This window comes from Sorex araneus, chromosome X (assembly GCF_027595985.1).
Source record: "Sorex araneus isolate mSorAra2 chromosome X, mSorAra2.pri, whole genome shotgun sequence".
In the NCBI taxonomy this organism is placed as follows: domain Eukaryota; kingdom Metazoa; phylum Chordata; class Mammalia; order Eulipotyphla; family Soricidae; genus Sorex; species Sorex araneus.
In genome coordinates, this window is record NC_073313.1 from 79,523,943 (window position 1) to 79,549,246 (window position 25,304).

The following is a 25,304-nucleotide window of genomic DNA, read 5'->3' on the forward strand; positions in this document are numbered from 1 at the left end:
GGGTTGTGTGGTGGTGTTGTTGTGTTGTGTTCAGCCTTGCACATGGCCGAACCAAGTTTGATTCCCAGCATCCCATATGGTCCCCCAACACTGCCAGGAGTCATTCCTGAGTGCAGAACCAGGCGGACCCCCAGAGCATCGCCGGGTGTGACCCACCCCCCAAAAAAGCCCCAAAAAGTCATAATAATGAGGGTTGGAGGAATCAGTTGGGATGGGAGATGTGTGCTGAAAGTAGACTAATGACTAAACATGATGGCCTCTCAGTATCTGTATTGAAAACCATGATGCCCAAAAGTGGAGAGAGATTAAGAAGGAAGATCTTGCCACAGAGGCACGGGGTGGGGGTGGTGGGAGAGATACTGGGAATATTGGTGGTGGAAATGAGCACTGGTGGAGGGGTGGGTGTTCAATCATTGTATGACTGAAACTTAATCAGGAAAGCTTTGTAACTGTATCTCAAGATTATTCAACAAAATTGAAAGTTAAAAAAACATAGATAGGATAGTCTTTCTCTGGGTTATTTCTCTAGCACAATACCCCCAAGATATATTCATACTGTTGCTAATGGCAAGATTTCATTTTTTAGGTCTAGTTTTGGTTTGGGGACCCCACTCAGCTGCGCTCAGGGGTTGCTTGTAGCTCTTCACTCAGTTATCACTCCTGGCAGTACTTGTGGGACCGTATGTGATGCTGGGATTGACCACGTACAAGGCAAGGTGCCCCCACCCACCACACACCGACACACTGTACTATTGCTCTGGTCCAAGATTTCATCTTAAAATAACTTATCAGCATTTTATTACTTCACAATGCATGCATTACTTAATAATTTCTGGTTAATGAATGACATATGCACATATGCACCAGTGGCCCCAAAAGGCTGTACTGTATAGCATAGGTGTGTAGTAGGCTACACCCTCTAGGTTTGTGTAATTACACTCTATGACATTCATGCAATTACAATTGCTTAATTATATATTTCTCAGAAATCCCTGACATTATACAGATTGTTGCCATATCATTATTATAAACAGTATTGCAAGGAACATAAAGGTGACTATGTCATTTCAAATTGGTTTCATTTTTACCAGTAAATAAAATATGTACCAGTAAATAAAATATGGGGGCCCTTTGAGCTAGGCCCCCAGCCCTAAAACATAAACTGTACAGACTGAAAGATGCACAATACCAGTGATTCTTCCAGTGTTCAATAGCACTAGAGTGCTTTCTTAATTTCAGTATTTTGATCCTTGAAGGGAGGGGGCCTGGAAATCTCTTGTTTGTAACCCCATCCACTACTCCCATGGTTCATAAATAATTAAAATAGAAAATCCATGTAGTATACTATAATCAAGTAATCCATAATTTTAAAATTATATAAGGAAAGTGCCTTAATTCTGAACTACAAAGAATATCAAGGTGTGATGGCCTGAGAGCTAGTATAGAGCTTTAAGGTGCTTGCACTCCCAACACCACATAACAATCCCCTGAACTTTATCGGGAATGAATGGCCCCTGAGCACAGAACAGGTGTAAGATATGAGCACCTCTGGTTGGGGTTCACCCCCTCTCCCCAAAATAGAAGAGTTGAATTCACAGTGCATTTGTTCAACATTTCTTTCCTTCTACCTATTGAATCAACATTTACTTTAAGGAAACGGTGATTGGAGCTGCAATCCAAATCCCCCTAAAACTCTGAGGAAAGAATGTTCACTCTGAGGGGAAAAATACCCCATGAAATTAGAATATTGTGCCCAGATCCAGAGATAGTATAGGGGTTTAAGGCCCTTACTTGCCTTGCATAACACAAATCAGGCTTGAATCACCAGCACCGTATATAGCTTCTCTTAACCCCCAGCATCACCAGGAGTGCTGGAGTAAACCTTAAGCCCTAGAACCCACATCCTGAACACCAAACACTGATCCCCACGCGTCCAAAAAGTATATTGCGTCCATTGTACTTAAAGTTGATGCCCAGGGGCTAGAGGGGTCTCTTAAGGGTGTGAGCTTAAGTTGGGTGGCCGGTTCTATTCTGAGCATAGGCTGAAAGCCTAGAACAACTTCCAGCTCAAGTATGGAGCCCCCAACCCCCCAAAACAAATTGTTTTCACTCTTGGGATAAATATTCAAAAGAAATAACTGGTGAATCATTTGATACTTCTATTTTTAATTTTTTTGAGGATTGCACACTACCAGAAAAACACAGAATTTGAAAAAGGGCCAGAGAGTTAGTACAGGTGGTAAGGCATTTGCCTTTCATGCAGCTACCCTAGTTCTAGCCCTAGCATCAAATATGATCACTCTGAGCACCACTAGATATCAGTCCTGAACAGAGAGCCTAAAATAACCCCTGAGCACTGCCAGGTGTATCCCTCAAATCTAAAAAATAATAATTTGAAAGATGCAGGACACTGAGTTTTAGAGTTACTTATTTGTCCTATGAAGCAACAAATCTTAAATAATTATGTTTGATTATAATAGTCCTAACCATATGATTACTAGAATTAAAGTTGATGTTCTACCTCTTGTTTCATTGTTTTAGCAATCAACGCATTCCGATATATATGTCACTGTCACTGTCATCCAGTTGCTTATCTATTTGCTTGACCGGGCACCAGTAACGTCTCCATTGTGAGACTTGTTGTTACTGTTTTTGGCATATTGAATACGCAATGGGTAGCTTGCCAGGCTCTGTCATGCGGGCCTCTCGTTCAACCCAGTAGCTTGCTGGGCTCTCCGAGAGGGACGGAGGAATGGAACCCGGGCCGGCTGCTTGCAAGGCAAATGCCCTACCCACAAATATTAGAAACATTTATGTCACACTTGAAATACAGAAGATGGAAAATAATTCATCATCATCATCATCATCATCATCATCCCGTTGATCGTCGAATTTCTCGAGTGGTCTCAGTAATGTCTCCATTTGTCCCAGCCCTGAGATTTTAGAAGCTTCTCTTTACTTGTCCTTTGCATAGGTGCTGCATTGGAGGCTTTTTCAGGGTCAGGAGAATGAGACCCATCATTGTTACTGGTTTTGGAATATGAATACGCCATGGGGAGTATGCGAGGCTCTCCCATGTGGGCAGGAAACTCTTGGTAGCTTGCCACATTCTCCCAGAGGGAGAACTAGGCTATAAGATGTCACAGGGCCGCTTTGCAGCCACACACTTCTGGGAGCTTGGTTTTATAGTCTCTTGATGTTGGCCATTGGTGGGATTACACGGTGCCAGTGGCAGTCTCTAGGTGAGACCGCCTAGCTACTGGAAAATGGGAAATCTGGGCAGAAGAGGCCCAGTTCCGATCCAAGCAGGCTTGGAGGTCTCAACTCCGGGTCCCACACACCTCGGTTCCTCTGCTGGTTCCTTCATGTGTGAGGCTCGTCTGAACGTGTGGAGAGGGGCCTTGAGCATGGCTGTGGCTAGGCTTCGTAGGTCTTTGGCCTCAGGAGCTCTGTTTGGGGCAGGGAGGGAAACTGAAGCCCACTCCATCAGAGGGGCCCCGGGGAAGACAGTCAGGCGCGGGGACAAGAGCCTCTAATTTCCAAGACAATATCGTTAAATATAGCACATATATAAACACTCTTGCCAAATTCTCAGACTTTTGTACATCAAGTGTAAATTTATATTATTCACAAAATTTTGGAAAATAGTTACCACATAGAATCGGAAGCTTTACACATTAGTAAAATTTTTAGTGATTTGATTGTTTGGGAAATGCCAACATCATGCTCATAAGGGGGGCGGGCAAGTTTATCTTGTCTTTCTTATTGTAGCCAACTGGGAGCTTAAATGAGTCCTTGACTTAACACCTTCTGATTAAGAGACAAGATATTCAACAATCTTTGTCCCTTATCTTGTGATCACTATCTTAAAAGGAAAAAAATCAAAACTTTCACCCTCTTAGCAGTGTATCACTAAGGGATATGGAAGGAGGATACTACTGGAGAAGGGAGCTCACAGAAAAAAACTAAGCCAGGAGGTTGGAGAGACAGTACAGCAGGTAAGGTCCTTGCCTTGAATGCAGCCAGCCTGGGTTTGATCTCTATTATCCCATATGGTCCTCCAAGCACCACCAGGAATGATTCCTGAGTGCAGATCCAGGAGTAACCCCATGATCACCAACAGGTGTGGTTCCAAAACAAAACAATAACAAAAAAAGAAAAACTAAGACAGACTATAACAAGACAGATCCTCATGCTAATTTCTCACTGATATATCCACTCATTTTGCTTTATTTTTGGTTTTTGGCTATCCCTGGCTATGGTCAGGGCTTACCTGTGTCTCTGCAATTGCTAGTGGGGCCTGAAGGACCTTATACAGTGCCAAGGATCAACGCACCCCCCTTTGAACACTTGCAAGGCAGTACCTTACCCATGGAACTATTTATCCCACATATTTTCCCCACATATTTATCTTCATCCACGGTTTCTGGCTCACAACTTCAGCAATAGTCCTGGGATTCCATTTTGAGAGTGTTAAAGGGATTTTTTGTTATTGTTAATGAAGTAACTTTTGAAAAACATTCAAGAATGAGAGCTGTTAGCCAGGAAAGCCAATATATGAATAGAGGATAGAACTCTTTTATCACACATCCAGGAGGCGGAGAGGGGGGAGATATGTTCAATTTCCATTGGCCAGTAAATTAATCAGTCACATCTATGTTATGAAACCACCATGAAAACTCAAGATGAGGCTTCAGAGAGCTTTGGAGTTAATGCACGGATGGGGGTTTGGGGGAAATATCATACCTAGAGAACATGGGAGCTCAACATCTCTTTTCCACACTTTGCCCTATGCATCCCTTCTATCTGGGTGCTTTTTTTTGCTTTTTGGGTCACACCCAGCGATGCTCAGGGGTTACTCCTGGTTTTGCACTCAGGAATTACTCCTGGCGGTGCTTGGGGGACCATATGGGATGCCGGGGATCGAACCCGGGTTGGTCGAGTGCAAGGCAAACACTCTACCCGCTGTGCTATCACTCCAGCCCCTCTGGGTGCTTTTTATTATCAATAATTGAGTGAGTGAAAGCTTTTCCTGTGTTACGTGTCTTTATAGCAAATTACTCAAACCTAAGTAGAGTGTTCTGGGAACCTCTGATTTATAGTCTCTGGATCAGGAACACAGACAATAATCTGAGCTTGCAAAGGACATCTGAAATCTGAGAGGGAAGTCATGTTAATCTCATATATAGCTCAGAATCATGGGCTTACCAGGTGCTTGTGATTGACATCAGAATTATGGTATACTGAGCCCTTAACCCTGTATAACCTGAACCTATTTCTGGATAGAGAGTATCAAGATTGAGTTGAAGTTTCAGATACTCGCTGCTGAGAATAGCTTATTGGTATCTGGAAGCCTCCTGTTGAAGGAAAATAACAAAATAATAGCTCAAAAGTCAGTCTTATTTGACAAGATTCTATACTTGGGATATTACACATTTGAAGTCAAGGTGTTGACTGACCTAGGTGATTTACTGGAGACTCGAAGAGAGAAACTGCTTCCAAGTTCATTCGGGTTATTGTCAGATTTAGTTTCTTTTAAATATTTGTTTCAATTTAAGCACCCTGATTTAGAGTACTGTTAATAGTTCCATTTCAGGCAGCCCCTATGAATCTTATCCTACAACCTACACACACCAATTATGACCCACCAAGAGGCTCAACAACCTGCAAACACCAATCTGGGCCCACTAGGACTCCTGATTCACCCAACATATCACCCAAACACTATCCTGGTCACCCATCTTCAGGCTATAATTAAAAAGACCCTGAAATAAATCTGTTGGATAACAGTGGGTTGTCCTTGCAGGGAGTTTAAGGTTTATTGAGCCATTCCCACAACAGTGCAACTGAGGCACACCCAATTCCATCAGGCACTAATAATTCTATATTGCTTTTCTCTTTCCTTTATGCATTTGTATGGTTTATTTAACAATGTCCTTTTTGTATAGACATAGGAATACAGTTGATGCTATGTTATGTAACATGGGAGTTGACTCTACAATAATATTTACTCCTGGACGTCCACATTTACTTGGCTTAAGCCTCAGTTGCCCTTAGTTCCTAGCACTCCAAGAGCAGGGTCCCGACAAGGGACTGATGGGCCCATGGCAAGCTGTGAGCTACCCTGACATTGAAATGGGTGAGGCCAAGAGCTATAATACTTAACTATAAGTTAAGAGCATGGTCATGGACAAACTCTATCAAGACCCAAAAAGTAGTAACTTAATAAGGACCCTGCTGGGGTTAGGAAAGGCTAACTTGGCCTGAGGACTGTGGTCTGGAATATATAGCGAGATATCCCCAGGAAGAGGTAACCTTTAAGCTTAATGTATCTCTTACTGTGTTCATACAAAATGACATTGCTAGAAATATAAGAAGCAAATTTACTATGACTGTTTAAATGGATTAATAGCTGAGGAAAGGAGAAAGCAATACACCCTGAATGGAATGCAGTCCTTGAGCGGATCTCCTAGTAATCTGGAGTGCTGAACCCTCAGATGAGATTTTTCCTTGAGTTAACCTTGTGAAGGAGAGGCCTTACATCTCTTTGTTGTTATGATAATGTTCAACCCCACCTTTGTTTCTCCACCTTTCATGATTTCTATATAACTATGCTGTAAGGGGTAAGAGGGAACAGAACTACTCTGGGACAAAACTCTGAAACTAGACTCTGGGAAGGAGATGCTGAGAGGGAGATGAAGACGAGACACTAGGATTAGATGTTGGGAACGAGAAAGTCAGGACTAGATGCTGAGGACAAGATGTTGACGACAAGGAGACTAGGATGATGATGGAACTCTGATGACCGGGATTACGACCAAAATGATGATTGAGCCATAAAGTGGGAGATGGAACCACACTGGGGAGGAGAGAGAAATAAACCAACAACTGACCAGCCTGGGGCCCAGTTCCTGTTTCTCCATTCCCCTCGCCGTCTGCTGCCACCGTGGTCTGGCCTGGGGAGACAGCTCTTGGCCACTGAACATTCTCATCCCTGTGTGGACCCATCACAACCCGCACTCTTTTCATTTTATTTGAAACTTACATACATCCCTGAGGTCTCAAGCCACTCTATACTTGGTTCGCTCTGTTTTGGAGTATACTTTTCATTTTCAAGTAAACTCTTGTTTTACTCTAAAAAATATTTTAATTGAATCACGAGATACACAGTTACCAGGTTGTTCATGATTGAGTTTCAGTAATATAAAGTTCCAACACCTTCACCAGTGTACATTTCCCATCACCAATGTCCCCAATTTCCCTCCCACCCCAGCCCTGTCAACCCCCCTTGCCTGTCTCTGTGGCAGGCACTCCTACTCCTTTTCCTCCTCCTTTCTTCTGTCTCTTTCTTTTTGGGCATTATAGTAATAGTTAGAAATGATCATTGTGGACAAGAACTGAGAGTTGATATAGGCAAATGGATTTGCTTTACCTTTTACTTCATGTGTCTCCCTTAATTATAATACTAAGAATCTGGGCAGACACTCCTCACCAGCAACACCACCATAGCCACCACCAGAATGTCTGGATCCCACACCACTGTCTCTAGGCTCTTACTTTCCACCCTACTTAGCAAACTAGGCTCATTTTTCCTTCTTAGTCTTCATAATTTTTATAATTTTGTATTTAAAGTTCTTATTATAGTTTATAAAAGATGGTTATAATATTGATAATGCTTATAGTTCTGATACACAAAAATCACACCACCTTCATCACTAGCAAGGTGCCCAAGACCACCACTATCCTTTTGTAAATTGTGATCTATCTCTTTCACCCCACCAATCCCTCACCCACTACTTGGTAATCTCAGTTTGAAAGACAAAGGTCAAGGATTTGTCATCATTTAATATTCTCTATTCATCTGTTTATTTCTCTATGTGTCACAGATGAGGAAGATAATCTGGTATTTGTCCTCCCTAGCTTATTTACCTTAACATGATATCTTCCAGTTCCATCTAAGTTGCTGCAAGACAGATCAGAAATTAGGTCTGCTGGATCAGTTACAAGAGTGGGAAGATAAATAATAACAACACAGAATCAGAGAACAATAAAACGAGTTTATTCAATAAAATATGGGGGGCATAAGAACAAAGATACTGGCACCTAAAAATGGGGGTTGAGGTTTATACATGCAGCAGGGGGTTCCACACAAAAGCATTAAAAAGCATTTTAAAAACTTAGTCACTACTAACAAAACTTTCTCCAGATAGTAAGATGCCACCATCTGAACAAACTGCAAATTTACATGGTAGTTTTCCAAAACTTCTCTGAGAAACCTGTTGATCTGGTCTACAATCTAAGAAAACCTTAAGATTTTATACTGGACAAATCTTTTTTCTCTGTGTTATTTAAAATTAGCTTGTGAATTGGAGCGGTGGTCTAACTTCTATATCTGTTTGCTGCTGACCTCAGGGAGTAGAGAAGATTCTAAGCGAAAGGCATGGGGAGGGGAATATCTAGAACGGAACACCAGCATCATCAGTTGTCTTCACATAATGTATCTGTTGGATGAAAGAAACAAGAGATTTTAGGAGCCAGGGACCAGGCATTAGCAATAGGAGGATGGTAGTTCAAGGTATAAGGAAAAGTACCAGCCATTTGAACCAAGAACAGATGTTTAATTTCCAACTGAACAATTTGGAACTCAAGTGTTGGTATTAGTTAATTAAGTGGTAGGTTCTATTCCTAATTTGTCCCAGGTAACTAATGACTGTTTCCAAATTATCAGCACAAAACACCACTATTCACCCAAGTGAATATGCACAAGTTTTCCCTTGATTGGCTGAGAGGAAGTTTAAAGTCCTGACTGATAAAACTATGGCTGCTAATTTTAACAGTCAACTAAGTTTAGCTTTCACTCTATGGCTTCCATGGGAATTTAAAAAAATTATTAGTGAGTCACCGTGAGGTACAGTTACAGACTTACAAACTTCCGTGTTGCGTTTCAGTCATACAATGGTCGAGTGCCCATCCCTCCACCAGTGCCCATTTTCCAACACCAATAGTCCCAGAATCCCTCCCACCACCCACACCCCATCTTTCCCTCATCCCACCCCGCCTCTGTGGCAGGGCATTCCCTTTTACTCTCTCTCTCCTTTTGGGTGTTGTGGTTTGCAGTAGAGGTTTGAAGTGGCCATCATGTTCGGTCAATAGTGTGTTTTGTGGCTTTAATTTCTTCCACTAGTGTTATGGCTAAATTCTAACCCTGCATGTTCTTGGTGCACCCAGTTATTCCTGCTCTGATTCCTGTCAGAATTCTGAATGAAAGAAACAAGACTGGTTCATCTCTTCCTGTACTAGTATGAGCAGGAAACAGAAACAGGATTTTCTTTATACAAAATTAATTTCAGAATGGGAAATGAAGAATTTAAAAGACCAGTTTGAGAATCATGTAAATAAGAGTGCAGGTTCCATGCCAACTAGGCTGGAGGCAAAGGAAAGCCTGGGTACCACACAGATAACAGAGTCCCATGCTTTAGGGATTGCCCATTTGCCTCTCTCATTTTATGTATAGCAAATGAATCTCCAATAGCAATTTCCACAGCAGGGATCAAAAATGTTGGCTTCGGCCAGAGCGATAGTACAGGGGGTAGGGCATTTGCCTTGTACATGTGCGACCTGGGTTTGATCCCTGGCATCCCATATGGTCCCCCGAGCACCTCCAGGAGTAATTCCTGTGTGCAGAGCCAGGAGTAACCCCTGAGTATTGCTGGGTGTGACCCAAAAAGCAAAAAAAGATGTTGGCTTAGAATTATGGGTAGCATTTGAGGGGTCATGTAGAGATTACTGGAATTGTGGTAGTGTCAACAAACCTGAATGCTATTGTGCTGAAAGAAAAATTATGGTTGATATATATGTAGTCAGCAAGGATTTTAGTCAGAAGGGTCATCAGAATGAATGGCAGAACTAGCTTATGTTGTCCTACTCTGTGTGAGTGACATTTTCAGGTTCATGTAATTGAAGTTGAGAAGGAATTTTAGGTATGTCATCCTTTCATGGAATAGCGAAAGTGGTTTGCTGTGTGTAGTTAAAAGTTTGGCTAAAAAATTTAAAGGAGTATGCAGAAAACAATGTGGACTTGTCAGTACTTCTGAGTTTCCATAGAAGCAGAGGGAGGTAGTTTAAATTTCATATAGTTGTAAACCATGGAACTCCAGCTATTAGTTTAGGCCCAAACTGCAGATGGTGTCAGTCTTGATGCAAAATTTAGTTTATTAGAAGAAAATATTAAAAGAAAATAATCTGAAAATGTAAGGTGGTCAGAGTTGCATACTAGTTGGTGAAATTAGCTAGTTGGTGAAATTTGCTAGTATAGGAATAAGACGGAGCAAGGGGTACAAAACTATCAATCAGAAGAGGCATAGGTGAGGTTAGGGTTTCAACTGACTCTTTAACAATGAAGAGAAATGGGTGTGAGCACTGAACTTGGAATGTGAATTAAAGTAGTAGTGCTATAAATGAAGATATAAAGAGATTTTCAATGGTCATAAATCTGACAGCTCCACCGAGAATTTCTTCATGGAGCTATCAGATTTATTTATTTTCATATTCACTTGCATTGGTGAAATTTACTTCAAGTAACAAATTCCAGGACAGAATCACTGATGCTTTGGAGAATAAGATAACAGACATGAAGGATCTCTGAAAAAAAACAAAAGTGGAATTGAGTTGTGGGGAAGGGGAAGAGAAAGCAAACATGGAAGATAAAGCATTTAAAATAAGCAATATTTGGACACAATACAGAGAAAATTTCCTGGAATTGGAGCAGGTTCATAGCAACATGCTAGTATAGAAGTAATACAATGACAAAAGAGCAAAGAGTCCTCCTACCTTTATAGAGATGTTCACCATTACTAATTAGTTTTCACCCGTGTGAACAGCAGTTTCAGGTCGCTGAGTGCCTTAGTGGTGTAAAATGCCTGCTCTACCGGAATATTCTTGGCAGTTGGAGCACTTGCAGATGCTGGCGGCACTTCTGGAGCTTGCTCGATGGGGTTCATCGGTTCCCCGGATCCTATTTGGAAAATATTTGAGGCAGTTGTCATTGTGAAAATAACACAAGTCGTGGTTCTTTCCACTTGGGATATAGAGGTTTAGTATTTCCCAAAGGTTTTTTCCCCCAGAAGTACCTAGCTCCCAGGTTATAAGACAGTTTTGTGAGAGGTGAAGGTTTGTTTTTGGCAGATGAGAATGAGCATACTCTAGGAGAATTTTTGGAGTGACTTCAAGGTAGGACAAATATAAGCCCAAAGGCACAGTTGGAGTCTGTGGAAAGAAAGGGGGATCCTCCTTATACACGGCTTCAAAGGGAGACAGGAATGGAGGAGCCCATGGTGAGATGCAGAGGCAAGGTAAAGATGCTGGACGATGATCAGACTATCCTTTTTGGTATCTCTTTTTGTGCTCAATGTAGGAAGCTGCTGTTTTTAGGTAGGGTGTCTTAGTTTAAGATTTCCTGAGGACAGTGGTGGTGTGCAGAGTGTTACTTTATTATTTAGTGATTGAGAAACTTGTTCGTGATTTGAGATAGAACAGTAAGCTCTGGTAAACCTGTTTTTTGCTCTTACAGACACTTTTGCTCTTGTAAAACTGATGTCTTTCAGATTGCTCCTCCTTGTTGTTAAAGACTCTGATGGTTCTATCCAATAATTTATTTTCAAGGGAGTTGTGGCCCTTTTAGAATTTCTTAAACTTCTTTTCTATTTTTTGCTTTTTGGGTCACACCTGGTGATGCACAGGGGTCACTCCTGACTCTACACTGAGGAATTACCCCTGGCGGTGCTCAGGGGATCATATGGGATGCTGGGGCTCGAACCTGGGTCGGCCGTGTACAAGGCAAATGCCCTACCCACTGTGCTATCACTCCAGCTCCTTCTTTTCTATTCTTGTGGGTTTTTTTTGTTGTTTTGTTATGTTTTTGCTTTTTGGGTCATACCTGGCGATGCACGGGGTCACTCCTGGCTCTGAACTCAGGAATTACTCCTGGCGGTGCTCAGGGGACCATATGGGATGCTGGGAATCGAACCTGGGTCGGCCTCGTGCAAGGCAAATGCCCTACCCGCTGTGCTATCACTCCAGCCCCTTCCTTGTTTTCTATTCTTGAGGGAAGTTTGGGCTCACCTAGTGGTGCTCTGGGGCTACTACAGCTCTGTGCTTAGGGGTCACTTCCAGTGGTACTCAGTGAACTATGAAGTGTTGGGAATCAAACCTGTGCCCTCCTGTATGCAAAACATGTGCTTAGCTCATTGTTTTCTCTTTCCTGTTCCTGGAATTTCTTTTTAATATGTTGGGTTGATTGGGAAATAAGATGCATGGCTAAAATGGGCCTCCCTTATTCTGAGCTTGAGTCTGTCACTGTCATCCCATTGCTCATCAATTTGCTCGAGCGGGCACCAGTAACGTCTCTGTCATGAGACTTGTTACTGTTTTTGGCATATCGAATATGCCACGGGGAGCTTGCCAGGCTCTGCCATGCGGGTGAGCTACTCTCAGTAGCTTGCTGGGCTCTCTGAGAAGGGTGGAAGAATTGAACCCGGGTCGGCCGCGTGCAAGGCAAACGCCCTACCACTGTGCTATTGCTCTAGCCCTTTCTCGATTCCGTGGGTGGTGATGCATGGCCATTCTTAGTTGGTGGAGTGATTTGTCTGGTTAATTCTGATAACGAACGAGACTCTGGCATGCTAACTAGTTACGTGACCCCTGAGCTTGAATTTAAATTGGTATATTTAGAAAGATTCTCAGAAAGACAGCTAAGATTTTTCACAGGGGGGAGGTTATTGGGGTGACCTTCCTTAACTCGTCATAATTGATGGATTTGGAGATTGTCAATTTTGTGCCCTAAAGAAAAGGACATTTAAGCATATAATAACAATGAGTATGATGGGATCATAGAGGAGGTAAGTTGAGTTGAAATCCCCCCAGGATCAATTTCAGGAACTGTGGGCTCATTTCTATATTATTTTTATCATAAACTTTATCCTTGTTGCAGGAGAGATAATGGGGTAAAGTGCTTACCTTGCAAATGGCTGACCCAGGTTTCACCCTTAGACCTTATATGGTCCCCCAAGCCCACGAGGACTAATCCATGACCACAGAGATGGGAGTAAGCCCTGAGCACAGCTGGCTGTGGCCCCCAAACAAAAACCACTTCATCCTCACATATCATGTATGCATACTTTAGAATATATGCAATGTCTTCCCACAGAGATATTATTGGAAACAAGGATTCTGTGGCTAGCTTTCCAAGGAAAGTCAGAGAGACCAGGTCTTTGAACCTTTGAGCAACATGAATGGGATTAGAGGAGAAAGAATCAAGTTTGGTTTCTATATGGGAGAGATCTGTAAGAGAGAAAAGAAACAGAAAAGGGAACGTGAGTGCACAGTAGATCGTCTACCCCAGCTACCACACAAAACAGACATAAGGTTTTAGCCAGGGTTGATAAGGTCTCTGAGGAAAGGGCTGCAGGCATGATGAAGGGAGATGAGGGAGCAGAGCCTCGTGGAGCAGAAGAGAGATTTAGGGGGTGCTGGGGAGAAGACTGTGAAGGGGGAAATGGACCAAGGGGGTCATTGGTGGGATCAAAGGAAGAAAAGGGGGGCTGGAATGCGGTTCAGAGGACGGCAAAGAATTAGAAAGCATCTGAGTTAAGAGAGATAAAATCATAACACAGCCTGCAAAGGTCAACATAACCGTGGAGATGGAAACAAATGCCCAAATAGAAGGGGCATTTTGAGAATTTTCTTTTCTTTAAAAGAAGATGAGTTGAATTAGGTTATTATAGTTGAAATGTTCAGATGACTCTTACTGGAGAGGTTGAAGAGGCTCAGACCCAGGATGACCCAAGAGAGAAATGAAACAGGGTTTTTGAGCAATAGCTAGTCCCGTGAATATGCAGAGGAGTCATCCAGGCTATAGTATTGACAAGGACAGGGGGCATAGAATGGGATGTGCAAGAACCATAGGGAAGAGAACAGAAGTAGACAGCAAGGAGGAGCCTGACAGGAGAGCTCTGAGGGTAGAATGGTCACTCTTGATGTATAGAACTTGGAGATTATAGTTGGATCTTCAGGTCCTTTGTGAATACATGGGAAGGATGATGATGCGATTTGAAGAAGGACATGGCATAATCTGATTTCCACCTGATTGCTGGAAATCAAGGTAGAAAATAGACATAAGGACAAAATGGGATGTAGGAAAATTAGGTGAGAGACATTTTTAATGGCGTGTAAGTGATTTGGCAGAGGAATATAGGAATCCAAGAGTGTTTACATTTAGGTGGAAATGAACAACTGAGTTAAATAAATTTAAGAAAATAATGAGCAACACTGCCCGAAACTCACAACTCTGATGAAAAATTCTAGTGAAATGGAAGAGGACAGAAGCCAGTGCTGTGTTAGATCCTCAAGAAGTGGGACTATGGGAACACTAGTGGAGGGGAAGTTGACACTGGTGCTGGTATTGGTGCTGAAATAGTATATGTCTAAAATGCATCTATCAATAACTTTGGAAATCACAGTTCTTTAATAAAAATGAAAAAATAAAAGCAAATTTCAAAGAAATGAAGTAAAGACAAGCATCCTTACCTCCAGGAACAATCTTGGCTGAGTTCTCAGCACTGTATTCCTCCTCAACTTCCTCCTTAATTGCCATCAGGGTCTTGTTTTGCTTTCTCTTAGCTGGATTCTTAGGAGGTCCCACATGTTTCCTCTTGTTTGGGTTCACAGTTAACTCTTCTTCATCAGTCCTCATTTTCTGAGAAAATAATCAATACGATCCCCATTTACAAAAAAACTCCACCAACCACAAGGTTTGAATAATCAATTTGCGTTTTAAACACAGATAAAGAGTTTCCATATGCCAGTTTGTTTTTGGAAGCACTGCACTGTAGCACTATCCTCCCGTTGCTGATCAATTTGCTGAGTGGGCACCAGTAACGTCTCCATTGTGAGACTTGTTGTTACTGTTCTTGGCATTTCAAATACACAACGTGGAGCTTGCCCGTCTCTTTCGTGTGGGCGGGATACTCTCGTTAGCTTGCCAGGCTCGGCGAGAGGGACAGAGGACTCGAACCCGGGTCGGCCACGGGCAAGGCAAATGCCCTACCTGCTGTGCTGTCGCTCAGTCCTGTTTTAGGAAAAGTAACCTAATTTTAGTCCAATTAAAAAAAATTCAGTGAAGATAGTTTTTATTGCTCAAAACTTGCTTAGAAAGATGGCAGGGTAGAGAAGGAAAGGAATACATACTCGAAAAAGAACACAAGTTTGAAAAGAGCAAGCAAGCAAACAGACATAGAGATAAGCAAGTGAGATATGTGTTTAAGGGGGAACACAGGCTTGAAGGAGCAAGTCTAACTTATATTTTTTAATAAAAGAGGAAACTATCAATCATACATGTTGTCACCCGGTGCTAACCACGAGTATAAAATTATCACCTGGGTGAATGGTCAGGCTTTTATCACCAAAGAGTGGATAAAAAATGTAATTATTTCCTTAGGTTTTTTTCAATTTCTGCTTTTGGCGACATGGGCTTGGTACTGCTCCTAGCAGTGCTGAGGGAAGCATGTGCTACCAGCAAGAAACCTAGGGTACCAGCACACAAAACATGTTATATTCCTTTGAGACATGCATACCCCAAGATAATTATATCTTGAAAGATGTATAAACTAATCTAATCAATCTGTGACATTTCCCCAATTCCATTAGGGAAACATTCTTCCCTTTATCTTTTTCCTAATAATAAATATTTTAACAATTAACTATGAGTCAAATAAGTTAAATTTTATGCAGTCGGTACATTTTTCTCTGTAGGATAATTTGCATTTATTTATTTAACCATTTTTATTGAGGTGCCTGGATTTACAATACTTATTATACTTTTCTTGCATACATCATTCCAACCTCACACTCGTTACAAGAGAGCCTATTTCCCTCTACTAGTGTTCCAAAGATCCCTCCCTACACTTTCCCAGGTAAGCTCAGTTCTACGACAAAACCTCTCCTTCATCCTTTGGTAAGGAGGCCAATCTAAAACTAATATTACAACTCCTGACAAGTACAATAAAGTAAAAGAAAATACACACCAAGATCTCTCCTGAATCTAGCTGCAAAATTCCTACACAAAATATTAGGGAAAAAAAGGGGCTGGAGAGATATTATAGGGGTTAAGGCCCAGCCCTTCTATATGACTGACCCAGATTTGATTCCAGGCACTGGATATGGTTGCCCAAGCACCCTTAGGAGTGACCTCTGAGAATAAAGCCATCAGTGACTTAGAACTAGATTCTAGAACTAGGAGTGGGATCTAAACACTGCCGGGTGTGACACCCCTCCCCCCCCCAAGAAACCACAAGTTTACACACTAAGATCTTATATTCTGGGGTATATTTAAGAAAGACAAGATTTGCTTAAAAGATGAGAAACAATGCAATGTACTGTATAAGCCAAAACAACACAAAAGGAGAAACTTTATGATCATCTTCATAGATGGAATAAAGTACACTTCTGATGAAAACCACCAGCAATTTAGAATAGAAGGCATCTTATTTGGGGGCAATGTTTGGGCCACACTGAGCAGTAGTCAGGAGCTTCTCCAAATCCTATTCAGAGTTCACTTCCGGTAGTGCTCAGGGGACCATGGGACCATATGTGGTGGCAGGGACTAAACTGGGGTTCCCACATGCAAGGCAAGTAAGTACCTTAACCCCTGTACTATCTCTCTCGTTTGAGGGCAACTTCATTAACCTGGTAAAACATATCTATAAAAATTATAGTAAGCATCACACATAATGACAAGGTATTAAATATCTTCTATACAAGTTTAGATAAAAATACAAGAATGTACAAGATTCATGAACCATTTACTGAAAACCTAAAGGTACTAAAAATATAGTAGCACCAGAAAAACATAATAGCTCGGAAATTTGACAAGGTTAAAGCAAAACTATCATTATTCACAGATAACATTGTTCTGTATAAAGAATATACAAAAATATAAACTCATGTGACAGCTAATTTTGTTAATCTGTTATATAGAAACCACTTTTCTATTTCTGTAGAGTAGCAACACAGAAAAAATCTAAAAAAAATTACAATAGTATGAAACACTTCAAATATCTAAAAGTAATAAAAATATTCTGGAACACAGCACAAAACTCTGAAAATATCACTAAGAAAAATGCAAAACCTTAGTAAATGGGTGATATTCTTTTTTTCAAAGACCGGAAAATATGTTATTAAAAACCATTGTTGGCTTGCTCTTCAAGTCCTTGTTCTCCCTTGAACAATTATCTCCCTTGTTTGCCTCTATGTTTCTTTACTTGCTTATTCCACTCTAGAGAAGCCTGTGTTCTCTCTTGAGCACGTACTTCTCTTTGTCTCTTCACATCTTTCTAAAATAAGTTTCAATAAAAACTATCTGACTTCACACAAAATAAAATCCATTGCCAGGGTTGTGACTCAGTGTTTAATCCCTGGGTTGGGTTCACAGCATCACAAAATAAAATTAAGTTTAAAAGCCCCCCTACCCCCACTGGATGGGTCTGTGGAAGAGCACTTGTCTGTCAGGTTGAGTCTATAAGTTTGGTCCCTACATGGTGAGTGCTCTCCCTACAACAGCACCACCCTTTGGGATGCCTAGTTCCACAACCAAGAGTGCAATCTCTATTCCACTGCCACCAATTTTGTGTTGTGGAACAGCAACCAAGTGTGCAGCACCAGAAGCACTGCAAGCAAAGCATATGAGCACCACAATCAAGTGTGGCAGAGCCCTCACACCCATCTGCACAACAAAGACCAAGAGGAAGAGGGAAGAAACAGTCATTACTGACAATTCTCCTAAAATTATGTCTAACAAATCTATTTATAATTTTTGGGTTTGCTGTACTATCTCTCCAGCATTACTCTCCGGCATATTAGAGTGTCAAAACTGGCAAACTAATAGTTAAAATACATTGAAATTCAAGGGTTTATAATAGCCAAGACAGTCTTTCGAAAAGACTATCTTGCTCCTAGTCAAAATATTGACGACTATGTACCACTGATGATCGGTATTTTGATATCACATCAGAAAGATTGAACCACCAAGTGCATCCAACAGTTTGTAAAATTGCTTTGTTAAATAGAAAATTCTGCCATATGGTTGAAAATTAATTTATTGGTGATTAAAAATCTTTATTTTTATTAAAAGAAAGTATTAAAATAAAGTAGGGTTTATTTAATGAAGATGCCAGATGGAGATAAATACAAATTGCATTGCCAGCATCAATGTTTAAGTTGCTTGCTTGTATGTGGCCAAGCCCGATTCGATCCCCAGCACTATATGGGCACTTCATGGAGTGGCCCTGAGCACTGAACTGGCACAGACCACCACTGAGTACGCCCCAACTTGTCCCCCATGCCCCCAAAATGGAATCAGAAAAATGTGTTTGACTTACATGCAGCAGCCCCCACCCACTTTGAGACCTTGTTCTCTGGTCCCCTGGGCCTCCAATAGACTCAAACCACACTAAATATTAATATTAATAATGATAATAATAATAACATTATTATTATCATTATTAATATCCCAATAAAACGTGGACCAAAGTCCTAAAAAAGCAATCCAGAGATGATTCAGCAAAACAACCAATCCTTATTTTAAAAGGTGCCCACTGCATTAGCTATCAGAGAAATGTAAGTTTAAGTTTTAGAAGAAATTACTGAACATCCACCAAGTGGCTGAAATGAAAATATGACCACATAGTGAGTGCCTGTGATTATGTGGTGCAACTGGAACTCTCCTATATTGCTGGATTTGGATTCCTACACAGAGGCCCAAGGACATAACTGAAAGTTTGGACAAAATTCCCTCAAGGCTGAGATAAGAAAATCACTGGAAATACAATTGAACAAGTAGGTTTCAGTTGAAAGAGAGTAATTCTGGTGATAGAGAAAATATGAACTAAGAGTTTCTTTTAGATACTGTTTGAACAACTTAGTCTAGTTTTTTCTAAGCAGTTTTGAGTGCCCTCCTTCTATATCAGGAGCAACACAGTTCTCCTGGTAAGATCCTTGGGGGACAGGTAGGTAAGTTACCCCTAAATTAAATAACAGGCCAAAGCAACAGGCCATCAACCTAGCTAGTGAAGAACATGGCATCTCCACATATAAGTTGCCTACTGGCACTACTTTGGTGATCACTTTGCTTTAAATACCTGTGCCTCTCCCATTAAGTTTGTCCTTTCTGCATTGATGTGTCTTTTATATGACAGGCACATAAAGCTCATAATATTACACTCAGTAAATTATTTTCCTTCTCACTGCTGCAAGGTACAAAATTTGGCTTTCATTTATTTTTATTTGGGGAGAAAACCCTAATTAGTGCTCAGGGACTACTCCTGTCTATTTGCTCAGGCGTCACTCCTGGAGTACTCAGGAGATATAAGGAAGTGCCTGGGATCAGACTGGGGCTGACAGCATGGATGGAAAGGGATTTTACCCCTATATTATCACATGCACCCCAGATATTAGTTTTTTTAGGTCTTTTTAGCTGAAGTTGCAAGATCCTGATTAACAATTTAGAATTTAAATAAAACTATAGAAAAGTAAGAAATGCTACAGCAAGCAAGCACCTTTTTTCCTTAGAAATATTAAATAATAACCAGGAGTTTTGGTTCTCAAACAAATATGCCTTCTCACAAACATCTAAAGTTGCTGTACTTTTTTTTTTTGCTTTTTGGGCCACACCCTGCAATGCTAAGGGGTTACTGCTGGCTCTGCATTCAGAAATCACTCTTTGCAGTGCTTGGGGGGAACATATGGGGTTGCTGGGGCTTGAAACCCGAGCAAGGCAAATGCAAGGCAAATGCCTACCTGCTGCATCATTTCTTCTTTGGCCCCCCAAATGTAATAAAATAATTAAATGAGATGGCAAATAAGCAACACTTTTCTTAGAAATATTAAATTAAGAATAACCAGTAGTTCTGGTTCTCCAGGTGCCAAAAAATGTGCCTTTTCACAAACCTCTAAAACTGCTGTGCTTTTAAAGTTAGGGCTGGCAGCAAATTATTTCTAATGGAGATGCAGAAATAATGGTTTGGGTTTCAAAAAAACAGTTCATTAAACTGTTTACTTTTGTGCATAGTTCATAAAACTATAGACTCTCACTATAAATCTTTGCTTTGTAAACAATTCTGAAGCTTGGAATGGTCTCCATCTTGGAGATTTTGGAGGCTCATGGGCATCTCAGCCAGAGATATTACTCTCATCGTCTTCCCCCATATTTTCCTTGAACATTATCTCTCCACCCCCTCGTATTTCTCTAAGAAAATTCCTCTAACGAAATCTCTTTTAATTCATAAAATACTTAAACTTAATAAACATAACCTAAACATAAGCTAATTCACCCCCCAGTTTTCTAGAAGGTTCTCTAAGTTTTCATGGTTCACAATATCATCTACTTAGTTACAAACAATTATATATACTCTATTCCATAGCTATTTATAAAATGGAAAAATTGACACCTAAATGGAAGGGTTAACAGAGCAGAATATTTAAAATTGTTATGGGGGGGGGAAAGACAGTACAGGAGGTTGCACCCTTCAGTTCAATCCACAGCGGATTCCCAGCAGATTTCGTAGCACGGAACCAGAAGCAGCCCCTGGGAAACACCAGATGTACTCCCCCACCAAAAAAAAAAAATTAAAAAAAATTAAATAAATAATAAATACAATGCGGCTGGAGAGACCCTGTAGGAGTTAAGGCGCTTGCCTTGCAAGCTGAAAACCCACCACTCAATTATCTGCTGTTTATATCCTCCACCCCCCGCACCGCCAACGCCACGAATAAGTCCCGAGCACTAGCATATGCGGTCCCGAAAGCCCAACGCCCAAACCAAACCGAATCAAAACGAGGCCGGGCTCTGGCTAGCGCAACGCGAAAGGACGCATCCAAGTTTCCTTCCTTACGTCCGTAAAAAATGTCCCCGCCGAAGCCATTTGTTTTTAAAACAAATGCAAAAAAATAAAATGACGCAACTAAATAAAAAGAAACCGACGCGGGGCCGACGGCTGCGGCGCGCGTCGCGAACTCCGTTTCGATCCGCTACACCACGCGCTCTCCGACACTTGGAGAAGCACCGGGAGGGTATCGGGGCTTCCCGCACACCACTTGCGAACCCCGGGCCCTTAAAAAAAAAAAGGAATCGAGGCTAGAAATCACTGCACCCCCGAATGGACGCCGAGCTTCCAAAGAACTGCCCCTCACCCCGGGCTCGGTCGAGCAGCCCCTTAAACACCTCGCCCAAAGGCCGAGCGATCAGAACCCCCGGGGAAAAAAAATGTTTACCAGACGGAGAAGGAGACGCGGCCCCGGAGAAAATCCTCGACCGTTCTCGACAGCGGCCCTGGGCGTCTGCGCTCCCAGATCCCCCAGGAAACGTGCCCCCTCGGGTGACTCCCCCTTCCGTGCAGACAAACCTCCCAGACACTCGTGCCGGCCCCACCCCCAAGCCCTCGGTGCTGCGCCACTCGCACCCCCCCCCCGCAAAACCCCCGGGGCGAAGGACAGCCCCCCTCCCCGCAAAGAAGGATCCGCGCCAAACCCTGCGCAAACGGCCCGGGGATCCGAACCCCGCTCGGCGCTGAGCGCGCTTCCCCGAGGCCGGGAACCCCCCACCCCGGGGCGGGGGTGCAGAGGAGCCGGGAAACGCCGGCCTCGGTCGGGCACCGAGCTGCGGCAACCGAACGCGTCTCCCCGCGCCCGGGGGTCCCCCCGAACTTTGCGCTCGCCGCTCCCGCCGCGAGAGGGAAACGCGCCCTCGAACTCGGAGCCCCCGCCCGGCTCGGGCCCCCCCACCCCGCCGCCAGGTCTCGGGGCGCAAGGGGGGAACCCCCGGAAGCGCAAAGGGTCCCCCCAGAGGGTCTCCGGGTTTCGGGGCGCGGAGCGAGAAGGCTCACCTGGCCGGGAGAGCGTGCGCAGCGCGGGGAGCCGAGCGGCGAGTTGTGGCGCCAAGCGGAGCAACTCGCAAAGTGCTCGCGGCCAGCGGCGTGCGCCACGCCCCCTGCGCCGAGAGTCGGGGGTGGCGCCCCCCGCGGGGCTCCCGCGCCCCCTCCGAGGGCTGCCCGCCAGCCTGCCCGCGGGCGTGCGGGAAAAGCTGCGCGCGCACGGCCCCGGAGCCGCCGCCGCGCCCGCTGCGAGCCCGCGAGCCCGCACTGCCCGGCGCTGCCCTGCGCTGCCCCGCCGGCCTCGGCCCCCTCGGCCACCCCGGTCATCCTGGCCACCCCGGCGGCTCTCACGGGCGCGCTCTGCCGGCCGATGCCTCCCCGCGGCCACGCTGGAGGCGTGGTCGTGTCGGTGATGGCGAGCCTGAAACTCCCGGCCCCGCGTCACAAATCACGGCGCGGACGCCAAGAATTTGAAACGGGGAGGGGGGAGGGCGGAGAGCATGTTTCACGTGGTCGGGGGGAGGAGGAGGCCTTGGGACGCGAGCGCCGCCCGAGTCGACCGGGCTCGGCACGTGATGGGCAGAAGAGGAAGCTCCGGATGGAAACGCGACGCTGCCTGGAAATGTTTCGGAGGAGGCCACGGCCGGCCGTGTTCAGAGATGACTCTTAGCTCAGTGCTCGGGGCTCACGCCCTCCAGCGGGCGCAGGGGAGCACGAGGGAGGCCGGGAATCGAACTTGGGTCCTCTTCGTGCAGGACAAGCCCCCTGCGCGCTGTACTATCTCTCCGGGCCCCCTGGCTTAGGCGCCACGCCCCCAAAATGTGAGAGCACAACGGAGGGGCCCAGCACCTGAACGCCCCGTGCCTGATCTCTCCCGCCAACTAGCATGCTTTTGAAATTCTGATGAGGAGCCCGGGAGCTCATGCACGGGGTGTTGAGGAGCTTGTCTTGAATGCTGCCATCGTCGGTCCCCCCAGATATCTCTGGGTACAGAGTTGTACGCTTCTCCAGCATCGCTGGGGTGGCCCGCAAAAATCCCCAGCACCGCGTCCCCGTGCCCTCGCATAGAGCCGCCGGCCGGGTTGGTAGAGAATCGGTGGGAGGGGCCCTGGTTCTCCTAAGCAAGGCTTGGGAATGACCCCACCCCCAATAAAATAAGTAAAAGTAAAACACTTCGAGTTGCCACCCCCAACCTCGTACCGCTCATACTAACTTGAGGCAAGCCCAGAGAAGGGTGCTTTCGGAGGAGCCTGCAAGCGGGGCAAAGAGTGACAATCGCTCGGAAAGTGCTGGCTGCGAAGGGCCAGTCTGCTCTGCTCCCTCCACTAGCTGGCAGGTCGCTGGTGCTTAGAGTTCCTGGTACTCTAACCTCATTAGCTGGTAGTTACTAACACTAAGGAAGTGCGGCAAGAACGGTGAGAAGGAGGAAGTTTAGTTAGTTTCTTTTATAGGCGACCCCCACCGGGGTTCTGATTACTCCCTTGGCTGCAAAGGAGAAGCCTGACGAGTCAGGGATGCGGCGATTTGAAACATCCTCAAGGCTCATTGTTCCTACTGCAAGTCCTCAAATCGCCTTACTCTAAGCTGTTCTCTCCTAAAATTGGTGAGATAAACAAGTTTGTTTGGGAGCCAGTGGTGCTCAGGCTCTGCGCTCGGGCATTATGACTGGTGGGCTCAGGGTGGGCTTTTATGTGGTGTTGTGGGATTGAATCCAGGTTGACTTGGTGCAAGGCAAGTGCCCTAATCACTCAATTGTACTTACGATTGCTTCTGCCCCCAGCTGAATAAATCCACCGCAGGAGTTCCTGGCTGTATGGAGTGAGAATATTCACTCCTTATTTGACCGTCCCTTATCCGCACCCCACCCCCCATCCACACACACAATCAAATGTCTACATCCTAAAGAGTGCTCTGAGGTCCTTTGGCATTTCTCAGAGGTGCCACAATGGGATCGAGTATAGAGTTGGTCGCGCAATTAGAATTTGGGGGGTGTTGTGATAAAAAGATGTGCAGTGGGAACTCAATTCTTGCCTTTGGTTCAACAGGTTTTATAATAAGTTGTTTCAAGTCACTGCTTCCAACTGAAACTCACTGTACTGTGATCTGGGACCATTATGTTTGATGGAATAAACACTTTTCAAGTTATAACAATTTTTTTGTTAATTTCAGTATTCTTAAAACGGTGATTTTTGACAGCATTTGCAGTGATCTCATTACTTTTATGTAGGAGTGAGTTTTCATAGGCCCTTTATCCACCAATCCACACCTGCACATTCATAGGTCCATTGAATTCCGCTGTGCACCCCATGGAACAGATGGTGCATTATACTGTTTCCCTTTTTTTCCTGGAAGAAAATAAATGCATGTGGCTGTTTGTGTGTTATGAAGAATGACCTGTGATGCAGACTTCAGGCACTGCTTCTGCATCCAACTGTTTTAGTGAAATTTAATAAGAACGAGGGGGTATATTCAGAGAATAATTCATTTTCATTTTGTGTGACAATGTGCACAAAATAGGTAGCTTAAAATAAATTACTCAAACCCAGTGGTTTCAAGAACACCTATCTGCTCTATTTGCTACTTACTATCTCATAATCCTGCTGCTCAGAACTCTGGAAGGTTTTGACTTGACCCTTAGCATCAAGAATTAGAAGTCTGAATACAGGATTTTAGCCACTCTGTGTTCTCCCCTGGAAGCTCCAGGGTGAAAAAGTGCTTCCGACTCTCTGTGAAGGCTGGGTGATTCCAATCAACTGCCAAGTGGGGTGGGACTGAGCTCCTTGATTTCTTCTGCCCATTATCTAGGACTTACCCTCCCGTCCAGAGGCCCCTGCAACCTCCTTCCCTTCTATGTTCAGCCAGCCAGGACCAAGCACGTTCTGCTTCACAACCAGTGCATCCTATCAGGCCTCCATCCAGAAAAAAGAGCTTAGAGAGGAAGCTGGGGGGGGGTGTTCCAGGAATCCGGCTATCAGGTAAAGGGATGGGCCGACGAAATACTACTGTAAGTTGCTTGCTTTGCATGTGGCAGACCCCGGTTCAATCTCTGAGTACTACTGGGGTGATCCTGAGGAGAGAGCCAAGAGTAAGTAAGCCCTGTGCACCTCTTTCTGTGGCCCCCAAACCATGAAATATAATTGTCAGCTGATTCTTCATCTTAGTGACACTTGCGAAAACACTTCTGTCCTGAGTATCATGGTGGGAATAGCACAGAGAGCAAAGGTGTGGGGATCACTCAGGATTCTTCCAAAGAATAGAGAGAAGATTGTAGCAGGAGTCACAACCAAGGGTTTGGGTCACTTTGTGCAAAGTATGGTGACCTCTGGTTGTGCTCCAGTAGAGTCTTGTATGATCATTTCCATTTGAATAATGAGGTGAAAGTCT

At 43.9% G+C, this 25,304-nt stretch overlaps 1 protein-coding gene and 1 long non-coding RNA gene across 2 annotated transcripts; one reads left to right on the forward strand and one right to left on the reverse strand.

Moving 5' to 3' along the window:
* Positions 1–8,163: 8,163 nt before the first annotated feature.
* LOC129399577 (uncharacterized) lies at positions 8,164–14,698 on the reverse strand. Its single transcript, XR_008627185.1, has 3 exons — positions 14,584–14,698; positions 10,831–11,014; positions 8,164–8,501 (listed from the first exon to the last, which is right to left on the reverse strand). It is a non-coding gene; the product is annotated as an uncharacterized LOC129399577 (long non-coding RNA).
* Positions 14,699–21,313: 6,615 nt separating this feature from the next.
* Positions 21,314–22,333, forward strand: LOC129399744 (basic salivary proline-rich protein 4-like). Its single transcript, XM_055121111.1, has one exon. It carries the CDS (start codon positions 21,314–21,316, stop codon positions 22,331–22,333), a length of 1,020 nt encoding a protein of 339 aa, XP_054977086.1.
* Positions 22,334–25,304: the final 2,971 nt, after the last annotated feature.